Source organism: Pelodiscus sinensis, chromosome 1 (assembly GCF_049634645.1).
Source record: "Pelodiscus sinensis isolate JC-2024 chromosome 1, ASM4963464v1, whole genome shotgun sequence".
Lineage (NCBI taxonomy): Eukaryota > Metazoa > Chordata > Testudines > Trionychidae > Pelodiscus > Pelodiscus sinensis.
Genome location: NC_134711.1, coordinates 247,645,171 through 247,657,865, shown reverse-complemented (window position 1 = coordinate 247,657,865; position 12,695 = coordinate 247,645,171). Strand labels below are relative to the sequence as shown.

Sequence of the window (12,695 nt, the reverse complement as noted above, 5' to 3'; positions counted from 1 at the left end):
TTCGCATCTATTGGAAAAGTTATTCATGATTTTCTCCACTACAACAGAAAGTGAATACCCAGAAATCCCTAAATATTTGATTAGAAGTAGCCTATGCATAGCAGGGTGCTGTACTTGAAAAGGTCAATTCTTCTATATAGCAGCACATGGAAAAGATACTTTTCAATACTATACTAGAAATTCCTGCTAATCTAAGTTTGCTTTGCCAAAAAAATAAAGACAAACCATTGCTGTGCACCACTAAAAATATGGTTTTAAATTACAAGGAAGCATCTGGAAAACAACCCTGAACACCAATAAAAGCCAATAATTTAATGAACCACAACATGGTAGGCGTGGGGCCAACTAACAATACATCTTTCATTAAAACAGGAAAGTATGGTGGGGAGGGCTAGCAAGTTAACAAAAGGGTCATACAGTGGTACCTAAGAAAACACTGGCAAAGCAAGGCTAATCAAATCTATAGAAAGCTTTATTCTGTATTTCACACAGAATGAAAATAAAATATACCATGTAGTATTTTGTAAAATAAAACTGGCATTTATTAAGCTACTTTCCCTCCTCACCAATTCATAACCACTCATCTCTACATTTTTAGTACTGATTTAATATTCTACATGTTTCTCTAACCTCTTTATTAAAATCTTCTAGTGTCAACAAAATCCGGTTCAGTTTCTAAAGAAATGTGCCAAGATTTAGATCAGGAAATAAATTAAACTGCCATATTTTTCAAGGGTGGGCTGCATAAATAAAAATGAGGTTGTTTAACCAATAGATTTAGTTTCTTCTCCTTGCCTGCTGCCAGAATCTTAGAACAGCTTTATTTACATTTGTGTGTGCTGATAAATGTTATTGTTTCAGTTTGTCAGGTAAATGTGGAAAGACGTTTGGGGAGGAAGATTACAAGTGTACAAACTGGATTGAAACAACTACACACACCATTACCTTGGTTTAAATGTCAGTTTTTTTAAGAAAATGAAACTGCATGATTATCCCCCAGTTAAAACTTTGCAGAACCATATTTTCCCAGAAGTATGTCATTTTACAGATACAAAGATTACAGAATGTATGGTATGTATTTACATTTTTCTAGCTTAGGGTATGGCTGACAAACACACTACAAATTACTTGAGCAATGATAATTTAGTAGGATGCTGAAATGCAAACTGTGGTAGACTATTTTTATAATCAACCATGTTTTTTTCAAAACACAGAGCATATTTTTTTCCAGAAGGCTTTAGGGCCACCACTACGGTATTCTTCTCTTCATTCTTTTGGTGTCAAGAGCATATGGGGAGAGAGACTTTCTGTATCAATTCCTTTTCTTTTTGCTTTATGTACCTCTCTTACCACCTCTACCACTCTTATTTCCAGCTATGTCTATACTGCAGGGTTTTTTCCTGAAAAAACCACACTGCGTCCAGGGAATGCGTTTGCACTTCTGCTTTTTTTTTTTTTTTTTTTTTTGCAGAAGTGCAAACGCGCTCTTTCAGAAGCCCCTGTATTCCTCCTTCCACGAGGAAGAAGGGGGCTTCTGAAAGAGGGTTTTTTTCTGACTTTTGGCCCAGTGTAGGCAGGCCAAATGTCGGAAAAGCTTCTTCCGACAAAAGAATCAGAAAAAGCTACTCAAAATGCGTAGAGCATTTTGTGTAGCTTTTTCCCACAAAAATTTGTAGTCTAGACCTAACCTCCTAGATGAGACTAGGTTCACTAGACTAAGGTCAGGCTCCACTGAACAGCCCATTCTCACAAGTTGTTACATGGTCCCCTTGGGAGGCATCTCTGGAACTGAGAACACAGTATCTTGTAGGACCACACCTTAAACTGTCTATAATAAGATTTTATACTTTAAGGTATCCAATCAGTTCTGAAGCAGTAGCCACTACAATGGCTACTGCTATAGCAAACCAGCCACTCTCAACCAGCCAAATAGCCAAACGTGGCTAGTGTTTTGGAGACCACAGTTTTAAAATCATGTAGCTTGAAAATTGGCTAAGGAATGTAAACAGTCATTGGCCAAACAGCTTTTTTAAAAATACAAGATTCTTACTACATTAAAAACGGTGGGATTTTTTTTAAAAAAAAGCAAATATGTCCTTTATATTGTTTTCTATTCAATCAACTGTTGCTGTTACCACAGGAATGTTACAAGGGAACATGAAACACACTCCCTCCCTTAAGCTGGGGTTTACCTTATGAAAACCCTTGGGAATGCTTGCTGAGTGAAACTCACCATCAGGCAATCCTGCAAAGTCTTCTGCACAAGAGTAACCTTATCCACTTGGTCACCCATGGGAGTCAATGGAAAGCCTTCCACTGCCTTCAGGACCATAATCTGAATCACCGAAGCCTATGGTAAAACTCACAGGACTTGATCCACAAAGGGATTTATGTGTTTAATTACCAGTTTGAGTGCTTAAGTTCACCATTGTTGTTACCTCTGAGATTCTCAGAAACTCCACTCATCTGCTGCCTAACCCTGGAGGTGCTGAAATTCCTTAAGAGCCCTAGCCCTTTAGGCACCTCAATTTTTGCTATTGCATATCCACAAAACGCCTCAATACTGATGATGCTGAGCTGCTCAGTCCCCTTGTTTATGAACATAAGAACAGCCATACTGTGTCAGACCAAAGGTCCATCCATCCCAGTATCCTGTCTGCCAACAGTGGCCAATGCCAGATGCCGCAAAGGGAATGAACGGAACAGGTAATCATCAAGTGATCCCTGCCCTGTCACGCATTCCCAGCCTCTGACAAACAGAGGCTAGGGACACCATTCCTACGCATCCTGGCTAATAGCTAGGATGGGACCTATCCTCCATGAATTTATCTAGCTCTTTTTTTGAAGTCTGTTAAAGTAAGGATGTTAGGAAGTGAGTAAATAGCTAATAGTGTAGTCGATGGAATTTAGATGACAAGGGAGGAGTTACACTCTCCCTCTCCCCCCCCCCCCCCCCCCCGCTGTAGCTCTGTAGTTTAAATGTAGTGAGAGCCAGGCGGGGTAGCTCCTGTACCCGAGCCAGGACTGAGCCAGGCTTGCTCGGTCACAGTTTGCATCAGGTCCAGCAGTCCTGGAGGCGGGGGAGAGGGAGAATGCAAGTAGTCACCTTGATTACCCAATAAGCATAGGCTTATTGGGTAGTCAACTACTCGCATACACCCCTATGGTAAAGTCCTGGCCTTCACTACATCTTCTGGCAAGGAGTTCCACAGGTTGATTGTGTGTTGCATGAGATAGTACTTCCTTTTGTTTGTTTTAAACAAACTACCTATTAATTTCATTTGGTGATCCCCTAGTTCTTATGTTATGGGAACAAGTACATAACTTTTCCTTATTCACTTTCTCCACACACCAGTTGTGATTTTATAGAGCTCTATCATATCCCCCCCCCTTTTCTAAGCTAAAATGTCCCAGACTTTGTAATCCCTCCTCATATGGCATGCCTAAACCCTGGTAGAATCCTCAGACTAGGTATTCCCCTACCTAACTCATTTCTGAGGACCAATCCAATAGGCCTGCTCAGAGCACATCTCGCAGATCTGGTATGACTAAAAAGGACAGCTGGGGGAGAGCAGCTAAGTTCCTTGTTAGCTGAGTGACCATTTATTGAGCCCCACTCATGGTTCCAGTGCAGGCAGAGAACTCAGCTGGGGGAGGAGCTGCTTGCTTCTGACAGAGGAGCTTAAAGAGCAGCAGGGAGGAGAGATAAGGAGGTGGGAAGAAGGGAATAAGCAGCTGGGAGGAGAGTTGCAGAGTAGGGACCTTTGGGAGAAAGAGGAAGTAATTGGCTGGGAGGAGTCAGAGGGGAGTTTGGAAAGTCTGGTCTGCACTAGGGGAGAAGAGAGAGGCAGAAACCCAGCACTGTCCTCGAGCATCCTGAGCTGGGAAGCGGGGTGGGGTGCAGCTGACTGCAGGGAGTTGGTGGGGAAAAGGAGGAATGGGTGGGTGCTGGCTTTGGGGTGAGGTGGAGGCAGGAGAGAGTTTGTGATTGTGTCCTGGAGTGAGCTGGGGGAAGGGTGGAGACTGAGTTTGAGCTGTGTCCTGTCCAAACTCCCAGCTAGACTGCTGGTGCCTGCATGTCTGAGAAGCAGGATTTTATCCCAGCCCCCAGCTCAGCTGGGGAGAACAGATTGCACAGGAGTAAATGGAGGGAAGGGAGTGGGTGGGTGCTGGCATCTGTGCAGTGAGGTGGAGGCGGAGGAGAGGCAGCTTGTTTGGGGTGGCCTCCTGACTCGCTTGCTGTAATCCAGATAGCACTTTTCTCTGGTTGGGCTGGAGGGATGGTGGGAAAGCAGGCGTGTGTGTGTGTGTGTGTGTGTGTGTGTGCGTGCGTGTGCGCCCGTCCGTCCGTCCATCCCCAGATATTTGCATAATTACAAACAAAGATTACATAGGTGTTAATAGTACAAAGTAAGAGAGAAAGATTAACAACAGATTTTTTTTGGAGTGTTGCAGATATCTAAAACTCTGATCTTAATTTTTTTATCCTAATTAAAACACGGTAAATTGTATTGCATTAAGACCAGATCTTTCTTATATGGTAGAGTTCTGGCTCATACAAGTTAGAAGAAAGAAGTATTAGGTGTGATGCTAGTTTTCTAGTAGGATGAAACCTTCTTTGCAAGCTCTTTGAAACATGGATCTGTCTATGAACCCTGAAGCCATGTATTAATTTGCAGTAGGGTTTCTAATCTGAGTTGGTGACTCACACAAGGTGAAAGTGTCAAACCAGAACTTGTATCTGTTTTTACGGGCCTCTTTCACTTGTTCTTGTATAGCATGAATCCCATGTATAGCATGGATCCTAAACATTCCCCAGAGAAACCGCATAAGCCTGACTGAATACCTTTTACCTTCCTTTCCAGTGTCAATAAATATTGTATTAATATTTGCAAGGAGAGCATGACTATTTCTAGCTGACTCATAAATTAGTTTATCATCTTAAAGCTGAGCTATGTGTGGATAATATACATTTTGGTGTATTTACTAGCTTGAGTTGTTAGAAAGGATGATAATACATGTACTGCAAGGGTAGTGTTCATTTTCTTTTTTATTTGATTTCATATTAAACATTGTAAGCATTGCTCCATGTTAACAATCCTTTGTTTTAATATATTTTTCCCCACACTGTTTAAAGTTATATATGTTTTTTGTTTCTATTGGTGATGCACATCCACACATACTCTCAATATTGATATAAGAAATTTCAACCCAACCAAAAGAAAATTCAACCCCTCATTTCCTCCCACCCTCTGGATAGAACATGCTAGAGGAAACACTGGTGAGCAGGTCAAGATTTTTGGAGTTGCGTGTGTATCTCCTTATACTCAGTAGCCCAGTCATTCGAGTACTCATCTGAGATGTGGGAGACCCAGGTTTCAATCCCTACTGATCTGCAACAGGAATTTGAATCCAGATCTTCCACATCTCAAGTGAATAGCCTAATCACAAGGGTACTGCTGATAATGGGGTAGAGGGCTCTCTCTCTCTGTTTTTTTCATAAGCAAGGACTGACCAGAATTGTGTATCTAATTCCATGAGAGGGTTCATAACTGTGAATCTTGAGCAGAGGATGGCACCGCCCTCCAGTCCTGAGTTAGGAAACCTAATCTTTTTTAAGGGACAGGACTAAGACCTGCCGCTCTCCTTGGCATCTTCCATCGCCTACTTTAGGTGATTTCCTGCTCATCAACTGGTTGGTGTCTGTGAATCTCTTCCTCAAGTACCTGACATGCTCCATACAATGCATGGGAAGCCTGGGTGCCAAGTATAGTGCTATTAATTCCACTGGGCATCTAAATTTCCTTTGTGGATCTAACTTCAGTGATTTTAATGGGAATAAGACTGCGTCTGTAAATAGTTTCATGTGCACACGCCAAAGTACACAAGTGTCCTCAGGATCAGGCCCAAACATTGTGCACATCTAGCCAATTTCATCCTCAGTACATAGGTGAGCAAAGCACATTTCATTCAGAATAGATGCTGCTACTCTTCCTTGATAACATCAGTGCTGAGCTGGCCAATGGATCGCAATTGGATAAAGAGAATTAAGCCAGGGCAAAGTAATCTATTTGTTCATTACTGCTTCCTTGTTTGTGGACCAGCATCAAATCAAGTAGTCAATAAACCTTTGGGAGTAAGGATTCATTAGATTAGTGTGCTCTTTCTGCTTGCTTTGCAACAAAGCAGTAATGTATAACTTTTGTCCAGCGTTTACAGAAATAGTGGCTTACTTGTTAAAACGCTTTGCACAGTCAGATGATAATTTTAAAAAAGGATGATGGCAAAGGAAAAATTGAACTCCACATTTTTATTTTCTGAGGGTCTAATTTTGGGCCCAATTAAATTGGTAGTATCAGTTTAAGTTAATTATTTTTCTACTACAACTGAAGTCAGGATAAACACAAACCTTATTATTGAGGATAGCTTCAGAGTCATCAAAGACAAAATCTCCATCGTAGCTGTTAGCAAAGCACATGCAGGAAAGGAGTCCAACAATAATTTTAGCCCAATAAGAGGGAAGCACAAACCATGATATTTCATGATCCAAATTAAATTCTGACTGTGCCATTCTGTGAAATGCTTGTTTCGACTGTGGAGCTCCAGCATTATGTTGGCTGCAAATCTGAAAAACAAATGCAAAGTATAGTTACATTTAAAACACCATTTGCTTTGCTTAAAGAAATGAAAATAAGAAAACATGGCATTTTACACAGGTGAGATGTAATTCTGAAATAAATTAGAGTAAAAAGAAAGATTTTTTTTAAATTACCATTGAAACCACTTTGAACATAATTTCACATTTGGGAAAAGTAGAAAAGCATGGTTAACTATGGTCTGAGTATTGAGCTGAGTTATAATCCTTACTCTGACACATGCTACTTCAAAAGCCTTGGCAAGTCACTCTACTTTCTGGACGCAAGTTTCCTTATTTTTCCAAATAAGGATACCACACATTTCATAAACACGTGCTTTGTGAGGATTAGTACGTGCTTATGAAGTTCTTTGAGGGTGATGAATACTATGTACACCAGGGATGTGTTAGAATACATAGTTAAATAGTTAACTAAAGAGCCTGGGATCGTCGGTTAAACTTCACGGTTACACACAACTCCCTGCACTGCTGCCTCTGTATCAAAGGCAGTAGTGCAGGGGTGGGAAAAGCAGGTGGGAGCTGGTGCTCACGGCGAGTCAACTTTTAAGCAGGCTTCCTGTGAGCACCAGCTCCTGGGGAACACAGAGGCAGCAGTGCAGGAAGGGGGCAGTTAGGAACTGGCACTCACGGAGCTGCCTCCCCCTGTGTATAAATGTGTAACCACTGAAATTTCAGTGGTTATACTTTTACAAAAGACAACACTTTTTACATCTCTAATGTACACAATTACACCAGTTAGGACACAATAAACCCAAGTACATCCATTGATGATACAGCTGTAAGTGACGTGTCGACTATCCGATAAGCAAAAGCTTATCGGATAGTCGACACAATAGTTTCCTAGTCGCTTCCGCCCACCTTTGCTGCCTCTATCATAAAGAGGCAGCGGGGGGTGAGGGGAGGGGAGGGGGAGAGAATGGGGTGCTGTCTTAAAAACCGGTTTCCCCCAGCTCCAGCTCTGTGGGAAGGGGCAGGGGCGCAGTAGCAGCGTTCGACTTTTGAACTGTACAAGAGTCCCCACTGGGGCTCTTGTACACTTCAAAGCGAAAGCCCCGCATGGAGCCTGGGGCCAGCGGGGGTCTCTGAGACCCCGGCTGGCCCCCTGCTCCATGTAGCATTTAAATCTTTGAAATGCACAAGAGCCCTTGCTGGGGCTTTTGTACATTTTAAAGGTGGAACGCCGCAGGGCCCTTCTGCCTTTGAAATGTAGCAATAGCCCAGCAGGCACTTGCTTTATTTCAAAGAGGAAATGCCTTTATCGACTAATCGATTAATTGATGGCAATTCCATCGACTAGTTGATTAGTTTTAACGTCCCTAGTTGATGAAACATGAAGAATCTAACTTTCCAAGGACTCCATATGTGGAACTACAGGGACTTCAACAGGAAACGTGCACAGAATTCTTAGAAAATTAGGTCCTACAACTGGCATTCAAAAAAAATCAGTCAAGAATCAGTCTGTCAGTTCAGATTAGATGAATTCCTGGAGGTTTCATCACATGACATAATCTTTAATTCCTGGAGACTCCAGGATAATCCTGGAGGATTGGCAAACCTGGTCAAGAATCACAAGTTTAAGATTCCATCAACAAAGTTTAGTAGGTCATGCAGCACATCATGCATATTTTATAATATACATCTTACCAACAGAAAAATAAAATAGGCTCATAACCAGATACCTATTTAATAAGGAGAAAGAACAGCAAATATATTTTGCAACTCAGCTTTATTAATGTTATCAAAATCTTAAGTTTTGCATTTCCTGCCTTTATGATTTTACCTATGGAAACTTAGTAGTGGGTTTTTTTTAAATTCAATCTCTATCTATTTTAAGATGGAAAAAGTCTAAAGTAGTTTTGTGGAGTCTGAAAGCTCTGCTAGCATAGCCAATGGAAGCAATAAACTTCCTTGCGCTATAACTGTCAATCTTGAAGAGCTTATCAGTGGAACTCATAGGTTCCTTGAAACCGACTACATATTCCTAGCCTGTGAAATTAAATGTGCAGGTGAACACACACACTCCTGAGATGTGCCCCTCAAGCTCTCTATTGTGGTACACAAGTCTGTTGAGATGCAGGTGTTAAGTGGTATGGACCTGAGAAAGACAGAGGAAAACAGTGGGGAAAAAAGAAAAAAAAACTATCAAGCAGAGAAAAATAGACCAACCACCATAACAACAAAATTTATTTTCAAATGTAATCCACTCTTCATTTACAATCAATGAAAGATTAAAAGTGTAATTCTTAATCACAAGGAAACATATACAATGCTACCACTTTCATACTGCAGGGATGACCACTATAGAAATACTTAATACAAAGAAATTTCACTAGTTGATCATAATTCATCTTTCCCAGAAAATTCCCCCTTATAAATGAGGAAAATGGAAAACAGCAGCCAGTATACTTGCCATCATTATTTAATAGGACCTATATAAGGGATAGGTCAATTTTGCTTCATTATGTGGGCAGAACTGTTAAAACGCTCAGTATGAATACTGAATATGGGGAAAGAAACATTAACACACGTTTTGTTTGTTTGAGCAGGACTGAACCATGTGCTTGATACCAGGGGATCATACCACCTGGGGTCTGATAACTGCTCTCTTTCTGATACATTGATGGTGCATATCTCCATTTCACTGTTGACTGGTGTGGCACAATACCTAACAAAAATATCATTCTCAGAGGTTGTTTTCTATGTCAAAGAAAAGTTGGGTATTTAATATATTACATATTGTACACCACATTCCACTAGCTGGCAGCGTATCTAAACATACTGCTGGAGCTTAAAACTCTACTGTAACCGAAACAGATTCCTTTGATATTTGTGAATTAACGACGGTGTGCCATGTCAAACGGAACCAGCCGTTTCTGCCTGCATGAGAGTGCCTCTCTGATCGGACAAAGGAGATCCGCCCATGGTCCCCGTATAAGAATATAGCTTGCCAAGAGCATTGTTTGGGGAATCAAGAAACTTAATCCTAGTTTCCAATGACACAGCAGAGAGAGGCAGAGAGCTCGCCCTCCGGAGCCTGTACTCGGAGGACTTTTCTGCTGGGGAAACGGCAGCAGGGGAGCGGGAGAAGGCGGGGAATGAGACCGGTGCAGAAAGCACTTCGAGAGTCAAAACAGCTCCCCACCACTACACACACACACACACACGTTTCCAGAGCTGAAGCCGCGGCTCGCACGCTGCCCAGTGCATCTCTTTTGTGCTGGGAGCGGCACAGGGACGAACGAGGGAGCGGGGCTCGCCACGCCGACCCGGGTCCGCGTTGCCCCCCGCCGCCCACAGTGGCAGAAGTGGGGCGCCAAAGACGCACTCCCCGCCTAGCGAGGCGCAGAGCAACCCTGGCCGGCTCCGCCGGGGGACGCCCCGGAGCCCCTGCCCGGCCCCAGCGCACTCCCCGCGGGGTGCACGGGACACCGGCCCCCCTGCAGCGCCCCCTGCCCTAGCCCTGGCCCCCTGCGGCAAGCGCAGCAGGCGCGCCCGGCCGAGCTTTACCTGCAAGGAGACAGCGCCAGAGCGGCATCTCCCACCCGGGCTGCGAAACTCTGCCCGCTCCGCGCGCCCGGGCGCCGCTGCTGGGGCGGGGGAGGGGCCCCGCCGGGGCTTCTGCCACCTGAAAGCCTCCTCACAGCCCATTGGCCCGCGGCCTGCCCCACCCCCTCCTTCGCCCCGCCCCTCCCTGCGTCTATTGGTGGCTGCCGCCGTGACGCACCGCGGAGCGAACAAAGGGGGCGGGGCGGGGAGAGAGAATGGAGCGGAGCTGGCTCAGCCGGCGGCCGCGGGAGCAGGGGGCTGCGCTGGGCCACACCCCGCTGCGCTACACACAAAGAGCGCGGGGAAGCGGCGGCCGCCCAGCCCGCGCTGCGCAGGCCCACTCGGCTGCTGCCTGCTGGCTTGCAGCTTGCTCCTCATTCACAAAAACCTTTGTTTCCCTGGCACGGGCGCGTGTGGCTCCCTTTGCGCGCGTGTGTGCCGAGCCGTGCGCAGACAGGCACGCAAGGACTGTACTTTTACTGATCTGTTCCCCTCCCATCCTACTTTATTATTGACCGCGGTCGTTTGTTTTATATTGAGATTACACTAGTGCCAGGCAGGAGAAGGCCTTGTCCTCCCCTCCCTGCAAGGAGTTTACAGTCTGAAAGGGCATTAACAAGTAGGGTCCCACAGGGGTCTCTTTTAGGACCAGTTCTATTCAACATTTTCCCCAATGATTTAGATGGTGGCATAGAGACTATGCTTGTTAAATGTGCACATGATAAGCTGGGAGGGATTGCAAGTGCTTTGGAGGATAGGGGTCATAGTTCAAAATGATCTGGACAAACTAGAGAAACTGAGGCAGTTTAATAAGGACAAATGCAAAGTACTCCACTTGGGAAGGAAGAATCTGTTTCATATACACACAGAATGGGAAGCCACTGTCTAGGAAGGAGGACTGCAGAAAGGGATCTAGGGGTCATAGTGGACCACAAGATAACTATGAGTCAACAGGGTGACATTTGCACAAAAAAAAAAAAAAAAAAAAAGAAGCATGCAAACATAAGTCTGGTATGCATTAATAGGAGCGTTGTGAGCAAGATGCAAAAAGTGATTCTTCCACTCTATTCTGCTCTGATTACACCTCAGTTGGTGTATTGGGTCCAGTTCTGTGCATTACACTTCAAGAAAGATGTGGGAAAAATTAAGAAGGTCTAGAGAAAAGCAACAAAAATGATTAAAAATCTAGAAAACATAACCTATGAGGGCAGATTGAGGCTATGTCTAGAGACTGCAGGCATCTTTGAGAAGAAGCTTTTCCAGAAGAGATCTTCCGGAAAAATTTCTTTCGAAAGAGAGCATCCACACAGCAAAAGTGCATCAAAAAAGCGATCTGCTTTTTTGAAAGATAATGTCCACATTGATTGGATGGTATCTCACATTTAAGTTGTGATTACTATGGATGAACTAGCCATCAGGGCACCTGTGCTTTTTCCTGGAGGCCTCTTCTTTAAAAAAAAAACCAAAACCCTCTTCCCTGTCCACACACGCCTTTTTCCAAAACAGCTCTTTTAGAAAAATGCTTCTTCCTTGTAGAAAGAGGTTTACCACTGTTGGAAAAACCCTGCGTACTTTTGACTTTCTGTCAAAAGAACACAATTGCAGTGTGAACATATGTGTAGCTTTTCCGGAAAAATAGCCATTTTTCTAGAAAAACTCTGCAGGGTAGACATACACAGAAATAATTGAGCTTGTTTAGTTTAGAAAAGAGAAGACCGAGAGGGGACATGATAGCAGTTTTCAAGTATATTAAAGGGTGTCACAAGGAGGAGAGAGAAAAATTGTTCTCCTTGGCCTCTGATGATAGGACAAGAAGGAATGGGCTTAAATTGAAGCAAGGGAGGTTTAAGTTGGACATTAGGAAAAACTTCCTAACTGTCCAGATGGTTGAACACTGGAATAAATTGCATAGGGAGACTGTGGGATCTCCATCACTGGCAATATTTAAGAGCGATTTGGATTGACATCTATCAGGGATGAAGATGGTGCTTGGTCTTGCTCGGGGAAGGAGAGGGGGGATTGGACTTGATCTCCTGAGGTCCCTTCCAGTTCTAGTGTTCTATGATTCTATGAAAGAACCTGAAAGGTTTAAAATAGCATCTGTTTTCTTTTTCTTCACACCACACCTTTCTCCTTGGAAATATGTTTTTTTCTTCATGGTTACGTATAGCAAGCCTGTGGAATAAGATATTATAAACCTGTTACAGTAATAAGGCTATGAAGCAGAAGAAAGTCTCAAAGGGGTAGCCCTGTTAGTCGGTTAGTAACTTAAAAAACAAGTAATCAATCCTGTGGCACCTTAGAGACTAACAAAAATATATATTGTATCATGAGCTTTTGTGGGCAAAATCCACTTCATACAAGAACTACAGACAAGTGATCAGGGTACTCACCCAGGACTTGAGGGTAATAGTGAATGAGTCAACAATGTGATGCAGTTGCAAAAAAAAAAAGGCTAATATAATTCTGGGATATATTAATAGGAGTGCTGTTT

General features: G+C 43.4%; 1 protein-coding gene across 2 annotated transcripts in view; it reads right to left on the bottom strand.

Annotated features, from left to right (window-relative positions):
- The window catches only part of TMTC4 (transmembrane O-mannosyltransferase targeting cadherins 4), a 71,587-nt gene extending 61,272 nt beyond the window's left edge, over nucleotides 1-10,315 (bottom strand). The window contains exons 1-2 of one of the 2 annotated variants that reach the window (XM_006122464.4): nucleotides 10,163-10,315; nucleotides 6,410-6,625 (exon numbers count right to left, since the gene is read on the bottom strand). In XM_006122464.4, the coding sequence (XP_006122526.2) occupies nucleotides 6,410-6,625; nucleotides 10,163-10,303 (357 nt within the window). In that variant the 5' untranslated portion in view covers nucleotides 10,304-10,315. The remainder of the gene's footprint in view (nucleotides 1-6,409; nucleotides 6,626-10,162) is intronic. The other variant, XM_006122465.4, reaches the window with a different exon arrangement.
- Nucleotides 10,316-12,695: the final 2,380 nt, after the last annotated feature.